The sequence below is a fragment of the Physeter macrocephalus genome, chromosome 2 (assembly GCF_002837175.3).
Source record: "Physeter macrocephalus isolate SW-GA chromosome 2, ASM283717v5, whole genome shotgun sequence".
Classification (NCBI taxonomy): domain Eukaryota; kingdom Metazoa; phylum Chordata; class Mammalia; order Artiodactyla; family Physeteridae; genus Physeter; species Physeter macrocephalus.
In genome coordinates this window covers 138,898,134-138,915,186 of record NC_041215.1, presented here as the reverse complement: position 1 = coordinate 138,915,186, position 17,053 = coordinate 138,898,134, and the positions used below count along the sequence as shown (strand labels likewise).

The following is a 17,053-nucleotide window of genomic DNA, read 5'->3' as shown; positions in this document are numbered from 1 at the left end:
ATGTTGAATAAATAGAAGAAAACATGGAGAAAATAGCTGAAAAGATGGATGATGTCAACAGAATCTGTACAAAGAATCAGACGGAGACTCTAGCAGCACATAAGCTGTCTGCAGCCGCCTCCCCAGTGCGGGAGAGGAAAGGACCGAGGACAAGTCACAGGACAAAGCACAGAATCCTGACAGTGAACCTCGGAAAGACAGAGCAGGGGGTGTGATGGGGCTGCTCGGCCTCTCCAGGGCCAGGAAAACCCCGGGGTGGCGTCCAAGCCAAGACCCAAAGACAGTCGGGCAGACAGGAAGCAGGAGTGGGAAGGTGCCGGGGGAGGGGGGTACAGTGCGTGCAAAGGGTCAGAGGCCAGCGAGCGCACCGGGAAGGGGAGAGGGAAGGAGCGCGGAGCCAGGCAGGAGGGGGCAGGAGGGGGCCAGCTGAGCCCCTCCTCAGGGGGAGGAAAGGAAAGGTCGTTTCCACCTGGCTGTGAGGACCCAGAAGGAAGCACGGCCTTAGCGATTGGTGCTGAGTCTTGTTAGAAACTCAGGTGAAGACGTGGTCTTAGGACAGACCGTGTTTTAGGATGTGGCCAACTCCCTGGTCCACGGCTAATTCCTTTTCATCCTGGCCAAGAGCAGACAGGTCTTATTAGCATTTGCAAGCTCAAAAGAGCTCATCTTGCAACGAAATATTTGGGGTCTAGCTTGGGATAACAAAGAGAAATAAAGCAATTCCCAGAGAATTTAATAGCAGGTGGGGTTTTGTTTTGTGTTTCAATTCCACTTTTTTTTAGGAGGGGTGGGATTTTTCCCCTTCAAGCTTTGGGACGATATAGACAGAAGAGGAAGCTTGGAGTTGGAACCGGTTCCATCCCCAGGATGGGTTTCCTGCCACATTCTGTGCCGTGGGTTCTGCCTCTAGTGCAGTACACAGACGCAGGGCCGAGGGTCCGGACACTGAGGGACCACCCGAAACGCTCCAGCTTCCTTTGTGCAAGAGGTCCGTGCATTCCACCCTCAGCGGCCGACATCTGTGTGTACAGGTGATACCTGCGGGTGAGGCCACAGCTCCTGGTGACTTTTAGCCACAAACTCGTGGTAGTCAGAGTGACCCTCAGAGACACAGGATGAACCTGCCCCAAAGGGAACAGGTTTCAACCTCGCCAGCAACTCGTGGTGTCTAGGGATACCTCACACGCTGGATTAGACTATTCTTGCCTCGGATTTTAAATGTCCCGTGTGTATCTGTCAGGAAAAACAGAGTCTATTTGTATTGCATCTCTCTTTGCAATCTTGCCTAACGGGGAGAATTTTCCCCCTTCCATGGAGAGCTCCCTCCATGGCTGATATTGACTGCTGAACAGCAGGCTTCAAAAATCCAGCAAAGGAGAAAATCTCTGAAGAATAGCCTGTTCCAGTCAGAACAGGCAGACAACAATACCTGTTAGAGGAAAATGCCAGTTTTAGAAGGAAAACTATTGTTACTTGAGAAATCATCATGGTTTCTGATACCCACAAGATTGTGGGGAGGTTGGAGTTTACAGCATCTTTTGCCAACTTATCAATTCCTGATTAATGAGTTTTCCTCTTAAATTAAACATCTACAAACAGCTTTTTTTTTTTTTTTTTTTTGCGGTACGCAGGCCTCTCACTATGGTGGCCTCTCCCGTTGCGGAGCACAGGCTCCGGACGCGCAGGCTCAGCGGCCATGGCTCACGGGCCCAGCCACTCCACGGCATGTGGGATCTTCCCGGACCGGGGCACGAACCCATGTCCCCTGCATCGGCAGGCGGTCTCTCAGCCACTGCGCCACCAGGGAAGCCCCTGCAAACAGCTTTTTATGTGGCTCAGAAACTTGCATATAAGAGAGTTGATTTCTGTTTTGAAATGGCCCTGTTTGTAGGTAGAAAGTGGCTGAAATCAGCAATGTCATACGGTTCAAATTAATATAGAGAAAGTGAGCTTTTCTAGAGGTTGGTGGAAGCGTCGTGTACGTACAGAATGGTGTCTGCATCCCAGGTGAGCTGCTCTGCGCACCGTCAGAGCTGAGGGCCGTGCTAACTGTACACGGGTCACCCCAGACGCCCCACTCATCTCTCTAAGCACCCGCCCCCTCCCCAAACGCACAGACCCCCCGAGCCTGCAAGCCCCTCCCCCTGTGGTTGGACTTTATATAAATGGGGGCTTACATAAAGAGCATCTGTTCTTTCGTGCCTGGCTTCCTTCATTTCACGTTGGTGAGAGGCGTGGTTTTGTGGCGTGTCAGTCCGTTAACTTTCATCACTGGGCAGCAATCAGTTGTCTGAATATAACTCAGTTATCCATTCTGCTGTTGCTGGGCATTTGGGGCTGTTATGTATAAGTCTGCTGTGGCTGCTCTGGACAGGTACCTGGGGTATGCGTGGGGATGCCCTTCGTCCGTCACGCCCTACGCGTGGATGGCCGGGTTGTACGCCGTGCGCGGGTAAGGTGTTAGCATGTCATGCGTCAGGCTGCTTTCCAAAGTGCCGACACCAGCTCCTGTGGCCGCCAGCAGTGGTCAGGGGCCTGCTGCTGCAGCCTCACCAACACCTGCCCTACCTACCCGGCATCGCTCTCCCTGAGGCCAGCTCTTCGTCCTGTCTCCGTCGGCCGTTTCTGATGTGCTTGGGACGATCTCGCGCCTGTGCACGGATGCACTGTGTGCGCTTTCTGGCTGACTTGCACACACCCTTTGTTCTGAGGCTGACAAGCTGCGAAGGACTTCTCCCGTCCCGTGCCTGCCTCTCGCTTCCTTTGTCTTTGCTTTGGATGACTGTCTCATCTTAGTTTTAATACAGTTCCTCTTTAGGACTCCCCTGGCGGTCCAGTGGGTAGGACCCCGCGCTTCCACTGCAGGCGGCGCCGGGGTGGTCGGGGAGCTAAGATCCCACAAGCCAAGGGGCGTGGCCAAACTAAACTTAAAAACATACTTCCTCTTTACAGTCTTTTCCTCTGCGGTTAGTGCTTTTGAGTTTGGGAGTTTGTCCTTTAAGAAATACGTGGTGCCTCATGGCCATCAGACGTAGCAGAGCGAGGTCGGCATCCAGCTGCCCCACACACCTGGGGAGAGCCGGCCCGAGGAGACGGGCGCTTAGGAGGCTGAGGCAGCGGAGGGGTCAGTATTTCTGTGCTTCGAGGGCGGCTCCTGAATCTGCCTTGAGAACAACGTGACATCATCTGGCTTCGTGGAAGTTTACATTTTTCCCTAATATCCCCCAAGTCTGGATAAACAGTATTTCTATTTCTTCCCTTAGAAAGCAGTTGATTTATTTACCTACAGCAATTAATTTCATTTAAGGTGGCTGATAGAAATACTTATGATGTATTGGGATGAAAAACTAATGGATGAAAAAATCAGAGTAGGGCTTCCCTGGTGGCACAGTGGTTAAGAATCCGCCTGCCAATGCAGGAGACACGGGTTCGAGCCCTGGTCCAGGAAGATCCCACAGGCCGCAGAACGACTAAGCCCGTGCGCCACAACATGCATGAAAAAATCAGAGTAGGGCTTCCCTGGTGGCACAGTGGTTAAGAATCCACCTGCCAATGCAGGAGACACGGGTTCGAGCCCTGGTCCAGGAAGATCCCACAGGCCGCAGAACGACTAAGCCCGTGCGCCACAACTTTTTAGCCTGCACTCTAGAGCCCACGAGCCACAACTACTGAGCCTGCACGCCTAGAGCCTGTGCTCCGCAACAAGAGAAGGGACCGCAATGAGAAGCCCGCACAACACAACAAAGAGTAGCCCCCGCTCACCGCAACTAGAGAAAGCGCACGCGCAGCAACAAAGACCCAACGCAGCCAAAAGTAAAATAAATAAAATAAATAAATTTGTTTAAAAAAATCAGGACAAAAGGGAAATAAAGGCAGATCAGTTTGGAGAAGATGGCAGTCTGATTTGATTCGTGGATGAAATTCAGATTATTTAGAATGACGGTAATAGTCAGATTACTCCCAATAACGTTTTCGAAGCACATGCCTCAGGGTGTTGATAGGGTTTCTAAAAAAATAGAGGAGGGCCCTGTTATCAAATACACTTGAGAAATGTAGAGTCAGACAGAAAAACAGGGGCCACCTGCCCCAGAACCCTTTTTCAGAGGATTCTCACACCCTTCATGCAACCTTCCCGACTAATGAGCATATTAAAACAATTAAAACAACAAGATCCAGCATCACCACATGCAGAGCCCTGTTCATGTGCCGCTCATATGTTCACTCAGACCCCTTTGTGCCCATTGCACAGATGGGAAACTGACGTCAGAAACCCCTCCCCAGCCCCGGGTTCCAGGAACTCGGCCTTGGTCAGAATCGGCCAGGAGAGTGTCAGCCACACCTTCTGACAGGAGCCCTGAGTAAGGGGTCTGTGCTCCTTTGTGGGGGGCAGCCCCCCTCAGAATCAGCCCAGTGAGGCTGGGGCCAGGCCCTTTATCTCAAGAGGGGTTCCCAGGGTCCACTTCCCACCACGGCTGAGCTTGTGCACGTCAGACCGGCCGGCCCCCTGCATCCTCTGGGCAGGCAAGCAGCTAACCAGCAGAACACACTGGCCGTCCGGGCAGACTGAGGAGTCGGTACGTGGAGGGGAACATGTGCGTGCGTTTCCCTTATCAGGGCCTTTTGCCTGAGGGAAGCTGGCCCCATTCAGGTGGGCGAAGCCTCGGGAGGAAAACCCACGTCCACTGGTGTGAAGACCCAGAGATGGTTGGGTGACCACAGCAGCTGGAGACCAAGGGGGAATCCCAGAAAGGGGAGATCTCACCCCAAATCTCCCACTGACCCCAACACGTGTGCGGGACTCCAAGTGGCCATGAGAAAACCTGTCGAGATGGCAGGGAGACAGAACTTGGGGTTTACCTGATTGACCTGATTAAACAAAACTCCAGACACTCCTGGGGGGAGGCAGGATCTCCACAACGCATTGTCCGAGAGATGTGCAGGATGCCATCCAAACTTACTGGACATACAAAGAGAGGGGAAACTGTGGCCTATCATCTGAACAGACCTCCAGCCCCAGGTGACCCAGGTGACCCAGGTGGTGAAGACAGCAGACATGGACTTTAAGGGAGCCATCCAGCGTGTGCTCAGGTAAAACATGAAAGGATATGCTCACACTGCATGAAAAAAAGGAGATGTCATCAGTAATAAAAAAAAAAAAAAACTGTAGAACGTAATCAAATAGAAACTCTAGAGCCAAGAAATGCAGTATTCAAAATAAAACATTTACTGTGCACAACAGCAGATTGGAGCTGATAGAAGACAGAGCCGGTGAACTACAGAACAAATCAGCAGAATTTATCCAACCTGAAGAAGAGAGAAAAGGAAAAGAAGTGAGCTGAAGCCCACTGACCTGCGGGCCAAGAACCGAAGACCCCGCCTGTGTAACCCGAGTCCCGGAGGAGAGGAGAGAGGGGCTTGGGGGGAAGCCCTTAGGATAAACAGCAGCTGCATTTCCCGTTTTGGCGAGTTACATGCGTCTGCTGAGCGCACAAAGAGTGGACAGAGCATCAGGGGACCTGGCTGCCCAGGGGTCCCGGAGGAGGGGCCCAGAGGGGCCGGACCCCGATTCCCCTGGGCTCAGAGCAACACTACCCACCAGAGTCAGCCGGGCTCTGCCGGAGGTTAGCAAATGCTCCAAGTGGGCCCCCCAGGACCAAATGCACCTGGACACGCCTCCTGCACCATTTCCGTCTCAAGGCACCCTGCTGTCCGGGACCCGTGGAGAGCATCCAGGCCAAGCTTCGAGGTGAGCCACTGTCCCCGGGGTCCCCGGGGCCTGGCCGTCCACCCTCAGGGCTTCCCTGCAGACCTTTCCTCTGCCAGGGGCACACGCCTCCCCCCCGGGAGCCAGGAGCCGAGCCCGAATCTGGACCTGGCCCCGGCCCAGGAGCTCTTGTCCCACCCCCTTCCCAGTCACTGCAGTGTCCACCTGGGGGTCCCCCTCCCACCCTTCCCTGCCTCCTGCCCTGCAAAGGCCACCCCAGGAGGCACCTTATTTCCCTGGTGAAGGGCTCCTGGGGCCAATGTACACGACCACACTCAATATAAAATTCCCACGATGAGCTAAGAAATAAGAAAAATGTTACTTATGGCTGAGTAATAGTCCACTGTATATATGTGTCACATCTTCTTTATCCATGCCTCTGTGGATGGATATCTAGGTTGCTTCCATGTCCTGGCTATGTACATAGTGCTGCTGTGAACATGGGTTGCATGTTTCTTTTCGAGTTATGTTTTTCTCCAGATGTACGCCCAAGAGTGGGATTGCTGGATCATATGGCAGCTCTATTTTTAGTTTTTTAAGGAACCTCCATCCTGTTCTCCACAGTTTACATTCCCCCCAACAGTGTAGGGAGGTTCCCATTTTCTCTACACCCTCTCCAGCATTTGTTATTTGTAGACTTTTTGATGATGGCCATTCTGACCGATGTGAGGTGATACCTCATTGTAGTTTTGATCGGCACTTCTCTAATAATTAGTGATGCTGAACATCTTTTCATGTGCCTGGACCATGTGTACGTCTTCTTTGGAGAAATTTCTATTTCGGTCCTCTGCCCATTTTTTGATTGGGTTGTTGGTTTTTTTGGTATTGAGCCACATGAGCTGTTTGTATATTTTGGAGACTAATTCCTTGTGAGTCGCATCATTTGCAAATATTTTCTACCATTCTGTGGATGGTGTTTTCACTTAGTTTATGGTTTCCTTTGCTGTGCAAAAGCTTTTAAGTGTAATTGGTCCCATTTGTTTATTTTTGTTTCATTTTCATTACTCTAGGAGGTGGATCCAAAAAGAATGAAATAATGCCGTTTGCAGCAACATGGATGGCCCTAGAGATTATCATACTAAGTGAAGTGAGTCAGACAAAGACAAACATCATATAATATCACATATGTAGAATCTTAAAAAATGATACAGATGAACTTATCTACAAAACAGAAACAGACTCACAGACATAGAGAACAGATTTGTGGTTACCAAAGGGGTAAGGGGGGAAGGGATAAATTAGGAGTTTGGAATTAACAGACACACACAACTATATATAAACTAGATAACCAACAAGGACCTACTATATAGCACAGGGAACTCTACTCAGTACTCTGTAATAACCTACATGGGAAAAGAGTCTGAAAAAGAGTGGATATATGTATACGTATACCTGAATCACTTTGCTGTACACCTGAAACTAACACAACATTGTAAATCAACTGGACTCCAGTATAAAAGAACGCTGTTTATGATATGGCTGCCTTACTATGAGCGTAAGCACGTAGTGTTTGGAGGCCTAACTCTCATGCATCTTAAGAAAAAGGGGGTTTGATGCCAGCTGTTTTCTTTTTAACCTCAGCCTACGAGGCTTCCCAGGAGCGGCGCATCCGGAAGAGACGGCGGTGATTTTGGTGACACTACCTTGCCGGGAGCCAGCGAGCAGGGAGGGCTCCCCGGGCTGCCTCCGGCTTCGGGCCGAGCAGCTGAGGGGCGCGCGCCTGCCAGGGCCTGCGCCGCGAGCCCATCGTGTCTCCAGCGGCCGCCAGACTGAAGGCAGCTCGTCTTTCCGGCCTCTGACCGGACGCCAGGCACTGTGTCACCAAGCCCGTATAAAGACGAGGGGCAGACACAGTCCAGGCGCGCCGGGGACACGGGAGGACGCCTGCCTAAAGGAGCTGCGGCGGCCGACCCGGGCAGACCTCAGAGTAAGCCTGGGTGATGCGACCACGGGTGCGCCGTCCGGGGGATGTGCGAGCCAGGGCCGCACGCTTGCGTCTTCTGGGGATTTAACTTTGTTAGCGGCTCCTGCCATTCAGCCTTCTGGTGACAAATCCCGGGATGGAGACGGAGCCGCCGGCCCCCTCCCCCGTCCTCCCACCCCGGGGCCGACTGCGGGGACTGTTTCCACGGTCCGCTGCTGGCTTTCTGGTGCCCCTTGCCTGTCTGTCTGTCCGTTGTTTCTGCTCCGTGAGGGTTTGCGGGGCTGCACTGCAGGGCTGGTCTTCCCGGGAGTAAAAGCTCTGAGACCCCGTGTCTCTGGGAAGCCCCGCAGGGAGAACAGCCAAGCTCACCTTAAAATGTCAACTTTTCCCTAGGTCAAAATGAGTCCAGCGCCAACCCCTGGTCCCTCCCGGAGGCAAAACCCTCGAGTGGATGCACCCCCGCCCCACACACAGTCGCCCACGTTGTCACTCTTTTAGTTCACCGGCAGCACTGCCAGCGAGGATTCGGCCCCTGGGGGATAAACGGCGGCGTTTCTAAGTCCTCTGGTCTACGGGGGCCCCCTGGGGGGACAGGAGGCTCTCCAAGATCAGCAAGGGGTCTGACCCAGGCTCCTTCAAATTACTGCCTCTGCCCTGGGTCTTGGAGTGTGTGAGATTTTGCCTTTAAGAGCAGAGTCTATTACCCACAGCCCTCTGGCTCTCTTGAAAGTAAGCCCCACTAGCCTTCAAAGCCAGACATTCTGGGGGTTCCTCTTCCTGGTGCAGGACCCCCAAGCTGGGGAGCTAACTGTGGGGCTCAGACCCCTTGCTCCTTGGGGAGAACCTCTATGATTGTGAAATCCCTCCCCTTTGTGGGTTGCAGATCCAAGGGCGTGGGTCTGGACTCTACTGTGTCTCCACCCCTCCTGCCTGGCTGGCGGTGGTCCCTTCCATATATCCTCAGCTGTGGAAGATCCTGCCTGTCTGCTGGTCACTCTCGCTGACAGCTGCCCTGTGAGTAATTGGAATTTGGATGTGCTCACGGGAGGAGGTGAGCTCAGGGTCTTCTCCACCATCTTGGCTCCTTCCCTATCGCTGCTAATTTTGGAGTTGTTAACAGCCTCCTTTCATGGAGTTCACGCATTCCTTTACTTGCTCTGCAAATACACGTGTGTATCCTGGTGCCACAGGGGACCTGCGGTCACCTGGAGACACACCGAGGCCCACGGGACCCAGAGGAGGGGCCCTGCCTGATGGTCAGGAGACGCTGGGGTCCTCGGAGTGTGGACATGACAGCAGAGTAGGGCTCATCCCTGGAGGCTGGGGAGAGGCTACATTCCAGGACGAGGGACAGACGGCCGCGCAGAGTCACACAGATTGAGGAGGGGTCTCCCCTCACGCCCATGGCATTCTGCAATTTCACTGTCACAGTAGACCCTGTCCCCAGCTGGGCTGCACTTGCTCCAAGATCCAGCCTGTCCCCACCTCCTTGGTGAGAATATGGTGAAGAGAGCCCAGCCCCACGTGCCAGGGTGAGGACCAAAATAAACGATGGCCCTGAAAGATGGGTGCAGGGCTGGCTGTCCCATCCCGCGGGCTCCTGGCGTGGAAGGCAGTGACCAGGAGGAGGGCGGCTCGCCCAGCGGCTCGGACAGGACAGCCCTCCCAGGCGTTTCCCCGCCTCCCCCGCCCTCCTGCCCAGACCCTCCCTGCCAGCTTCACCCTCCGCCCTTGAAGCCGGCAAGTGTCTTTTTTGTTTCTCCTTCAAAATCCACAGCAGGTGCAGGCTTGGCGCTTTGGGGTTAGTCACGCAGCCGCGTAAACCCCGACCCAACAAGCCAGGAGCCTCGGAGATTTAAAGTTGTTTTAAGGGATCTGCTGCCGGTCTGCAGGCTCTGTGGTTTCTTCTTTAGTTTTTGTAAGCATCCTGCGCCTCAGTGTGGAGGGCTGGCCTCCCCGAGATGCTTTTAGTCTGCGAAGCGGGCGGCTCATCATTCTTTCTCTCTTCTCCCGGCTTCCTGCACCAGCACCATCTCCTCCTCCCACACTGCGCCCTGGGTCCAGCTCTGGCCACAGATGTGAGCAGCTGTCCCTCTGGCCAGCTCTCTGTCCTGAGGGTCAACCAGTGTCCAGAGCACAGAAGTTGCTCCGCAGTACTCACGCCCATGCACACACGCGGAGCCAGCGCTGTGGGGGCTGAGGGCTGGGCCTCCCGCCCCCGCTGCCCCCCACCTGCCCCACCTCTGCCACCAGGGGGCAGCCTGGTTGGCCTTTCAGTGTGCGGCCTGAGGTTTTAACAGCAGCCAACTCTACATGAAAAACAAAAGCTCATTCTGTCCCCAGAAACTTACCTTGATCTCGATTTCTAATTAAGCCAGAGGTGCCTTTCCAATGATCTCGGCTGGTTTCCGGGGTCCACTGGGGTCCTGGAATCTCCCACCGGGCTTCTCCTGAACCAGTGTCCACCTGTGTGTTCTGAAACATGGGGACTTGATAGAACTCGCGGGGTGCAGCCAGGCCAGCAGATCAGGCTGTGACTGCCATTGAACAGTTTGTCACTCATGGTCCCCAGAGGAGGGGGCACGCCCCACCCTGCATGGCCTCCCGAGGAGCAGCAGGATCGGCTGGGTGGCGGGGAGAGGGGGGGCTGTGATTTCCGTGGGAAGGCCCAGGTGAGGCAGGGCAAGCTGAGCAATTCCAGTGGCCCGGGGTGCAGGGCTGTCCCTGGCTCTCTGGTACCTGGTCCTGGGTGATGAGGGCAAGTGGATCGTGGCCCGGAATGTGGCAGCCCATAGAGGAAGCCTCTGGATTGGTTGGGGTATGGTTGAAAAGGCACCCAGGGGGCAGGAAGCCCGGGCACAGCACTGGGACGTCCAGAAGAAGGCGTGTCAGGGTCGTGTGTGCAGATTAGACACTAGGGCCCCGAGCTTACAGAAGCTGGAAACCTGGTTATGCACTGAGGTGCTGGAAGGTACCACAGGCTGAAGCAACAGACATTGAACGTCTCCATCCTGGAGGCTGGACTCCAAGAGCCAGGCGTGGGCAGCGGGGTCCCCTGAGGCCTCACTCCTTGCCGTGTGGACGGCCGCCTTCTCCCCGGGTCTTCACGGGGTGCCCCTCTGTGCGTGTCTGTGCCCTGACCTCCTCTTCCTATAAGGACCCCAGCTCTACTGGGTCAGGCCCACCCTAGTGACCTTTTCTAGCCTTAATTACCTCCATCACGTTCTGCAGTCCTAGGGGTTGGGACCCCCACCTAGGACTTGGAGGACACGGCTCAGCGACAGCTCAGGGGGCTCAGGAAGGGACACCTGCCATGTGGGGCCACATGAATTGCTAGCCATCCTCACCCAAGATCACCCGCATGAAACATCCAAAGACCCAAAATGGGATTTGCCATCAGCTGCTACTTCCTCTAATACAGGAAACCGTTCCAGAAGGTGGCAGGGCCGCTGGTCTTAGACAGGCCATGAGGGGCTGACCGTCCAACTCCCCAAAAAGGTGTTACAGGGTGCCCGGGAAATGTCTGGGGCCAAGCCAACTTCTTTATTGTTAACAAGCTGGTTTCATGTGCTCTCGCACCAACACAGCACAAAGTGACTGAAGTCCTGTAATTCTCCTTTATCCAGAAAATGAGTAAAAGCTACACCTTGAAGAATCCGGGAAGGGTATCCTACGATGCTGGGGTGATAAAGATGTTTTGGGAGAAAAAAATCGAGCTTCACACTAAACAGCTGCAGAACGAGGACATGCGGATCCGCAGGAGTGCCCTGGACAGGTGAGCGCGGCGCCAGCGACCTGGGGGCACGGAAACACATCTGCGCCAGGGCTGCTCAGCCCTCAGGATGCAGGCGTCCACAGACCCCACCACCACCACCCGCTTCCTCTCCCCAGATCAGTGTCACAGGACAAATGGGTACAAAACACTGGACACCAACCACGTTAACTCAGCTTCAGAATCACATCACTGAATCACTAGTGGGAGAGAGGAACACCCACCCATCCCTCCCTCCCCCCTCCCTCCCCCGCTCCTTCACCCCCTCCCTCCCTTCCCCCATCCCTCCTTCACCCCCTCCCTCCATCACCCCCTCCCTCCTTCACCCCATCCGTTCACCCTCACTCTCCTGAGGGTCTTGTAGGAAGTTGTCACCCAGGGTTAGTCTGGCTTTGTCTGTTTTCTGACAGTTGTTCCCACTGAGTTCAGGATAAAACAACGTGTCCCTCCTACTCCTTCCCACACATTTGCTTGACTTGCAGATTCAAAGCCACCCCTTTCTTTACGGGGTGGACTCCAGGGGCCTGTGAGTGCTGAGGGCATCCGCCTGAGCTCAGGTGACCCTGAGTAGAGCCAGGCGTAACCGCTCGTAGGCAGCTAAGAGGGCATATTAGCACATAATTTGCACCTAGACAAGGGTTCAAATGGCCAGAAACTTCCAAAGTGGGCGCAGCCTTAGTCCGCAGATAGTACCAGCAGCTGCCGCCCTGGGAACTGGGCTGGAAAGGAGGATTCTTGGGGGCCGTGGCGGAACCAGGCTTGCACTGACCCTGTGAGCAGCCAGAGGTCTGGTTGGCGCGCGGGCCGCCCCCCACCTGTCATCCAAGGCTTCTGGCCGCTCGGCACAGGCATGGGGGCCGTGAAGTCTCCTCTCCTCACGGTGCAGCCCCCAGAGCTGGTCACTGCACCCACCTGGCCTCCTGGGGCAGGGGTCCTGGCATGGAACCCTCACACAAATGGCTCCTCCCCACCCCAGGTTCCCTCCTGGGTCTCTGTGGCCTTGTCCCTGTCTTTCATGTGTCATCAGGCCCCGGGATGTTCTGGGTCTTTGGCCCATGGGGGCAGGTCCCAAGAGTGGGCCACAGGTCAGCACCGGCCCGGTTAGTCACCGAGGTCCTGGACTGCTAGGGGCCGGACTGGGGAAGGGGGTGACATCTTCGCCTCTCCGGAGAGAAGTGGCTGTTATGGGGCCTCGGACCCCCGCCAGCCCACACCCTGCTCCTGGCCGGCAGCAGCTCTGGGCCACGTCCCCAGAGCCACCCACAGCCTGGTAAAGGGCAGGAGCGTGGCCGAGGCGCGGGGCCCGGCTGTCCCAGCCTCTCCACCGGCTGCTGGGAGGCGCCCTCCTCACCTAGGTCCCCGGGCACTGCGACAGGCGTCTGCAGGGACGCTCGTTAGCAGTCTGCCCGCCAGCCCTGGAGGTCAGTCCAGGCCAGGCGCCCCCCATCCTGCCTCCCTCCAAAACCAAACCACATGCTCACGTGTGGCCCACAGGCAGGTGTGACCCCTTGGCCAGGCCGTTCCCGCCCGGGGGCGCCCCGTGTGTTGTGCTGTGGTCACCGCAACAGGCCACCTTCCCAGGAAGGGACCGCCCAAGGGGCCGGCGTGAGGGCGCATCCCCGGGTGCGAGTTCAGGACGCAGCTGGATCCCCGCTTTCCCTTCCGGGAGGAGCCCGAGTGAGACCCCCCGTGGCAGGAGAGGCCTGAAGCGCAGGCACCAGCTGGCAGGGAGGGGGCAGCTTAGCTCGCACGAGGCCAAGGTGCCAACAGACGGGCCCAGCTGCCCCCAGTCCTCCCTGAGCCCAAACGGTCGCCCGCCCCAGGCTCCGCAGCGAGTGGACTCGGAAGCTGGAGAGGAGGAACCAGATGATGCTGAGCAGCCAGGAGGTGCCCCCGGGCTCGCCCCGCCCGGCACCCCCGACCAGCCCGCAGCCTGAGGCCCGACCTGCTTCCCCCGACGGCCCCGCCGTGGCCCCCGAGCCAGCAGAACCGCTTTGCGGTTTTGCGTCTCTAGCGTGATGCAAGCGCCCAATAAATCTAAGATAAGTGGATGTTTTGTGCACATTTTTCTTCGTATCTGTAAAATGTACACAGATTAAAAGCGACAGTGATGCTACTAACTTACAACAAGCCACAGAGAGAGGCCACTGGGCTGCAGGGACTCGTGCAAATTTAAACACAGTTTCATTCACCTTTGATCAAAACGTGTGCAAAAGCTCAGCCTCAGGATAATGCCTGACGTGAAGGTGTGTAAAGGATGTGCTTTCCCAAAATTCCTTTACGCACTTTGCTCATTACCCAGAACATCTCAGGAAGCTGAGCAGTCTGTCCTCCCAGTCAGAAATTTCACTCGGGTTTGGAGTCACAAATATCCCGAGTCCACAGAGGCTAGTCGAGCCGGGATTCAGTGCTTCGGGCTCAGTCGTGTCCCCCCCAAGCCCCCCAGCGGGGGCTGTGACCTCCCCAAACGGGCAGGAGGGCCAAGCATGCAGCAGAGGCCGGGCCGCAGCAGAAGAACCTGGTCTGTCTCATCTCTTGATGAGGCCCAGACGCCAGCCGGTGCCTGACCCCACTCCGCCAGCCTGCTTGTGTGTGCCCGACGGTGGCCACTGCGGCCCCTCGTTGGCGGTGCAGGACTGCCGGTGTGGGGCTGGGGTCCAGCTCACGTCATCTCTGCAGACTGAGTAACAGGGAAGGACAAATCTGACTCCATATTGGGTCTGTTTCTTTAACTTTTGTATCTTATTGCTTTTGCTACAAGTTAATCACTAAAAGAGTGTTGCCTCTAACCTGAAATATACAGGGCAGCCCATTCTCAAGGCTCTGACCTTTAAGGGTGCAACACTTTTCATTCATATAAAGAGAAAAATTTGCAGGACAGAGAATACCACTTGTCTTGTTGGAGGTTTACAGGAACATCGTGACCTGACCTAGGTGGATAGCTGCAAGAACAAAAGGTGCTGACACCAAGAGGTCTGCAGCAACCAGCCACGCCCCTCCCCTTTTAGTATAAAAGAAGGCTGAATTCCGACTTGGGTGAGACAGTTCTCCGGGACGTGCACCCACCATCTTCTCAGTCTGCCGGCTTTCCTAATAAAGTCCCTATTCCCTGCCCCAGCACCTGGTCTCTCAATTTATTGGCCTGTCGTGCGGCCAGCAGTACAAGCTCAGACTCGGTAACAATTGGGTTTGGATTCTGTTTTGTTCTGACCCTCTGGTCCATTTGGCAAGCAGAGGGGAAGGAGCATGGCTTCACCAGTTTGGGGAGCCTCTCCAGAGACTTAACCAGAGAAAAAACGTTGACACCAATGGCCACGTGACATCCTGTGACATCCACGTGACATCCTGTGCTGAACACAGACGCCTTGTAGGGCATTTCCAGAGCTGACCACACAGACTGGACAGGCAAGCGAAAGTCCAGCAGGAAAGGCCCGGAACCTGACACAAAGCGTGGATGCCTAGCTCCCCAAATGGCCCAGTGGAGAGAACCTAGCAAAGGTCCCTTACGACACCAACTTGCAAACACATGTTCCTTGGGTCACCTCGCGGGCTGTCCGTCATTGCTCGTGACTCAGGAGATTCCATTGATAAACATGCTGGGAACGTGGTGATTAATTGCCCTAAAAATAGTTGGAGAACAGAAGTCCGTCACTAAGACTCACAAAGCCCCAGGCGGCTGGAAGGTAATTTCATCTGATGATGTGCTTAGAGCTCCGTGCTGTCAACACTGATAAACAGAGGCATCAGCCTGGACCGTTTGGGGTGGAAGGGCGTGTTGGTGCAGCAGCAGCCCTAGTTGTGAGGCTGTGCACAATCTCTGTCCTCACTGCCTGTCATGCTGTGCTCACTCTACAGGGACCCAGTGACCTTCCCTTCGTGGCAAAAGCCAAAACGGCATGGAGACAAGGCTCTTCACCAACCGCATCTTCTCTCTTTATCGTTGATCTTGGCCTCAGGCGAAGCCAAGCTAGACTCTGAGGTCGGAAGGCACTCGGTGAGGGAGAGGGGACGGAGAGGGCGCTGCAGCGAGGGCGGGCAGGACCCCAGCCCCAGGGGCCCAAGTGAGGGCTCAGGACCGAGCCCTCCTCACACCTGGCTCTTTTGTAATTTTCCACGCGTGCAGAGCACGTTTAGGGGCTGAATTCCAACAGAATATCCACTCTTTCCTCTTCTGGAGGAGAATCTGAGACACAGAGAAGTGGGGATGGGGCCCCAGCCACGCAGCCTGGAGAAGAGAGCGAAGAGGGCCTTTCTCTTCTCTCCACAAGCCTTCGCCCTTTCCCAGCATCGGGAGTAACAGGGATGGGCCGTGATGGCGGAGGGTGTGGGGGCACCCCTGAGCCCGGAGCACTCCCACCCTCAGGTTGGGCACAGACACCTGCTCCCAGCGGGTCTGTGCGGGCACCTGCCGCTCTCGGGCCTCCACGGGGCACCTGGGGTCCGTCCACGGTGTCCATCAGCTCTTCCCCAAAACGGCATCGCTGCTCAGGTCTGACGTTCATCCTAACACAGCAGGATAATGCCCGGTGGCTAGTTGGGCTTTTCCTGCTATATGGTGGGAGGGTTTCCGTAACTCACACCACGTTTTGCCGAACTCACTCAGCAAGGCTGAACAGAGCCGCGCGCTCTGAAGAGTGGCCGTGAGCTGAGTCTGCAGCCGCCCGTCCCCCAGAGCCGAGCTGGGGCCGGGCAGCTGGGGGACGGGCCGGCAGAACCGCGTGGCTGCCCGGGCCCCGGCCTGCTGCGCTCTTCCCCACCGTGCGCCCCTTGCTCAGCCTGCGTGGGATTCAGTCCCGGTTCTGGCAGGAGCCACAGCCCACAGCCCAGAAAGTCCCGACACCTGTGGTCAAGCAGCTTAATGCTTCTGCCGGGAAGACACAGGGAAGTTTCCTCTCAGTGTGACATGAGAGGGCCTGGCTGACAAGTGAGCTACAAAGAAAGCTTCTACTTTTCAGAGCTCTGTGGACCTGGGCACTGCAGACAAGGGACTGAGGGGCTGTCATCGGGGGAAGTAAAGCCGCCCACGCAGGGCTGGCCTCTGAATTGGAGCCCCTGCGGTTCGAGACCCGGTGGGCGGCACCCGCGGAGGCTCCCTGGAGGAGGGTCCTCCCTGCAGAGCAGTGATGCTGGGACCTGCCAAACCAAGAACAGGGCTCGTTAAACGAGGAAGTCAGTCATCCTTAGGGGTGGCTGGCTGTGGACCATTTCTTTTTCCTTCAGCACACGTCTTTTAAGAATAAGAGCATTTCTCAGCCTAGCCAAAATTAAGTTATTATACTTAACAAAAAGGTATAAAGATTCCTTAACACCAGTTAAGGAATGCTGAGTCCTTTTTCGAATGTGCCCAGTTACCCCCAAACTCCTGTGACAGCAGGTTTGTGTGAACAAGACTCTCATCGAACAGGTGACTCTACTTCCGGGGGGAGACCAGCACCCTGGCGACCGTCCCCCGACCCCGTCCGGAGGGGCCCCTTCCTCGCGGTGTCATTTGTCTGCTTCTCTATCCTCTTTTTTTTTTTTTTTTTTTTTTTGTGGTACGCGGGCCTCCCTCTGCTGTGGCCTCTCCCGTTGCGGGGCACCGGCTCCGGCCGCG

General features: G+C 55.7%; 1 protein-coding gene across 1 annotated transcript; it reads left to right on the top strand.

Moving 5' to 3' along the window:
* The first annotated feature begins 7,571 nt into the window (after nt 1–7,571).
* On the top strand, nt 7,572–13,486 carry FAM240C (family with sequence similarity 240 member C). The gene is given in 5 exon segments (XM_055079567.1): nt 7,572–7,691; nt 8,572–8,739; nt 11,315–11,463; nt 13,284–13,357; nt 13,360–13,486. Coding segments are annotated over 4 exon segments (279 nt in total). The 5' UTR covers nt 7,572–7,691; nt 8,572–8,721; the 3' UTR covers nt 13,398–13,486.
* Nucleotides 13,487–17,053: the final 3,567 nt, after the last annotated feature.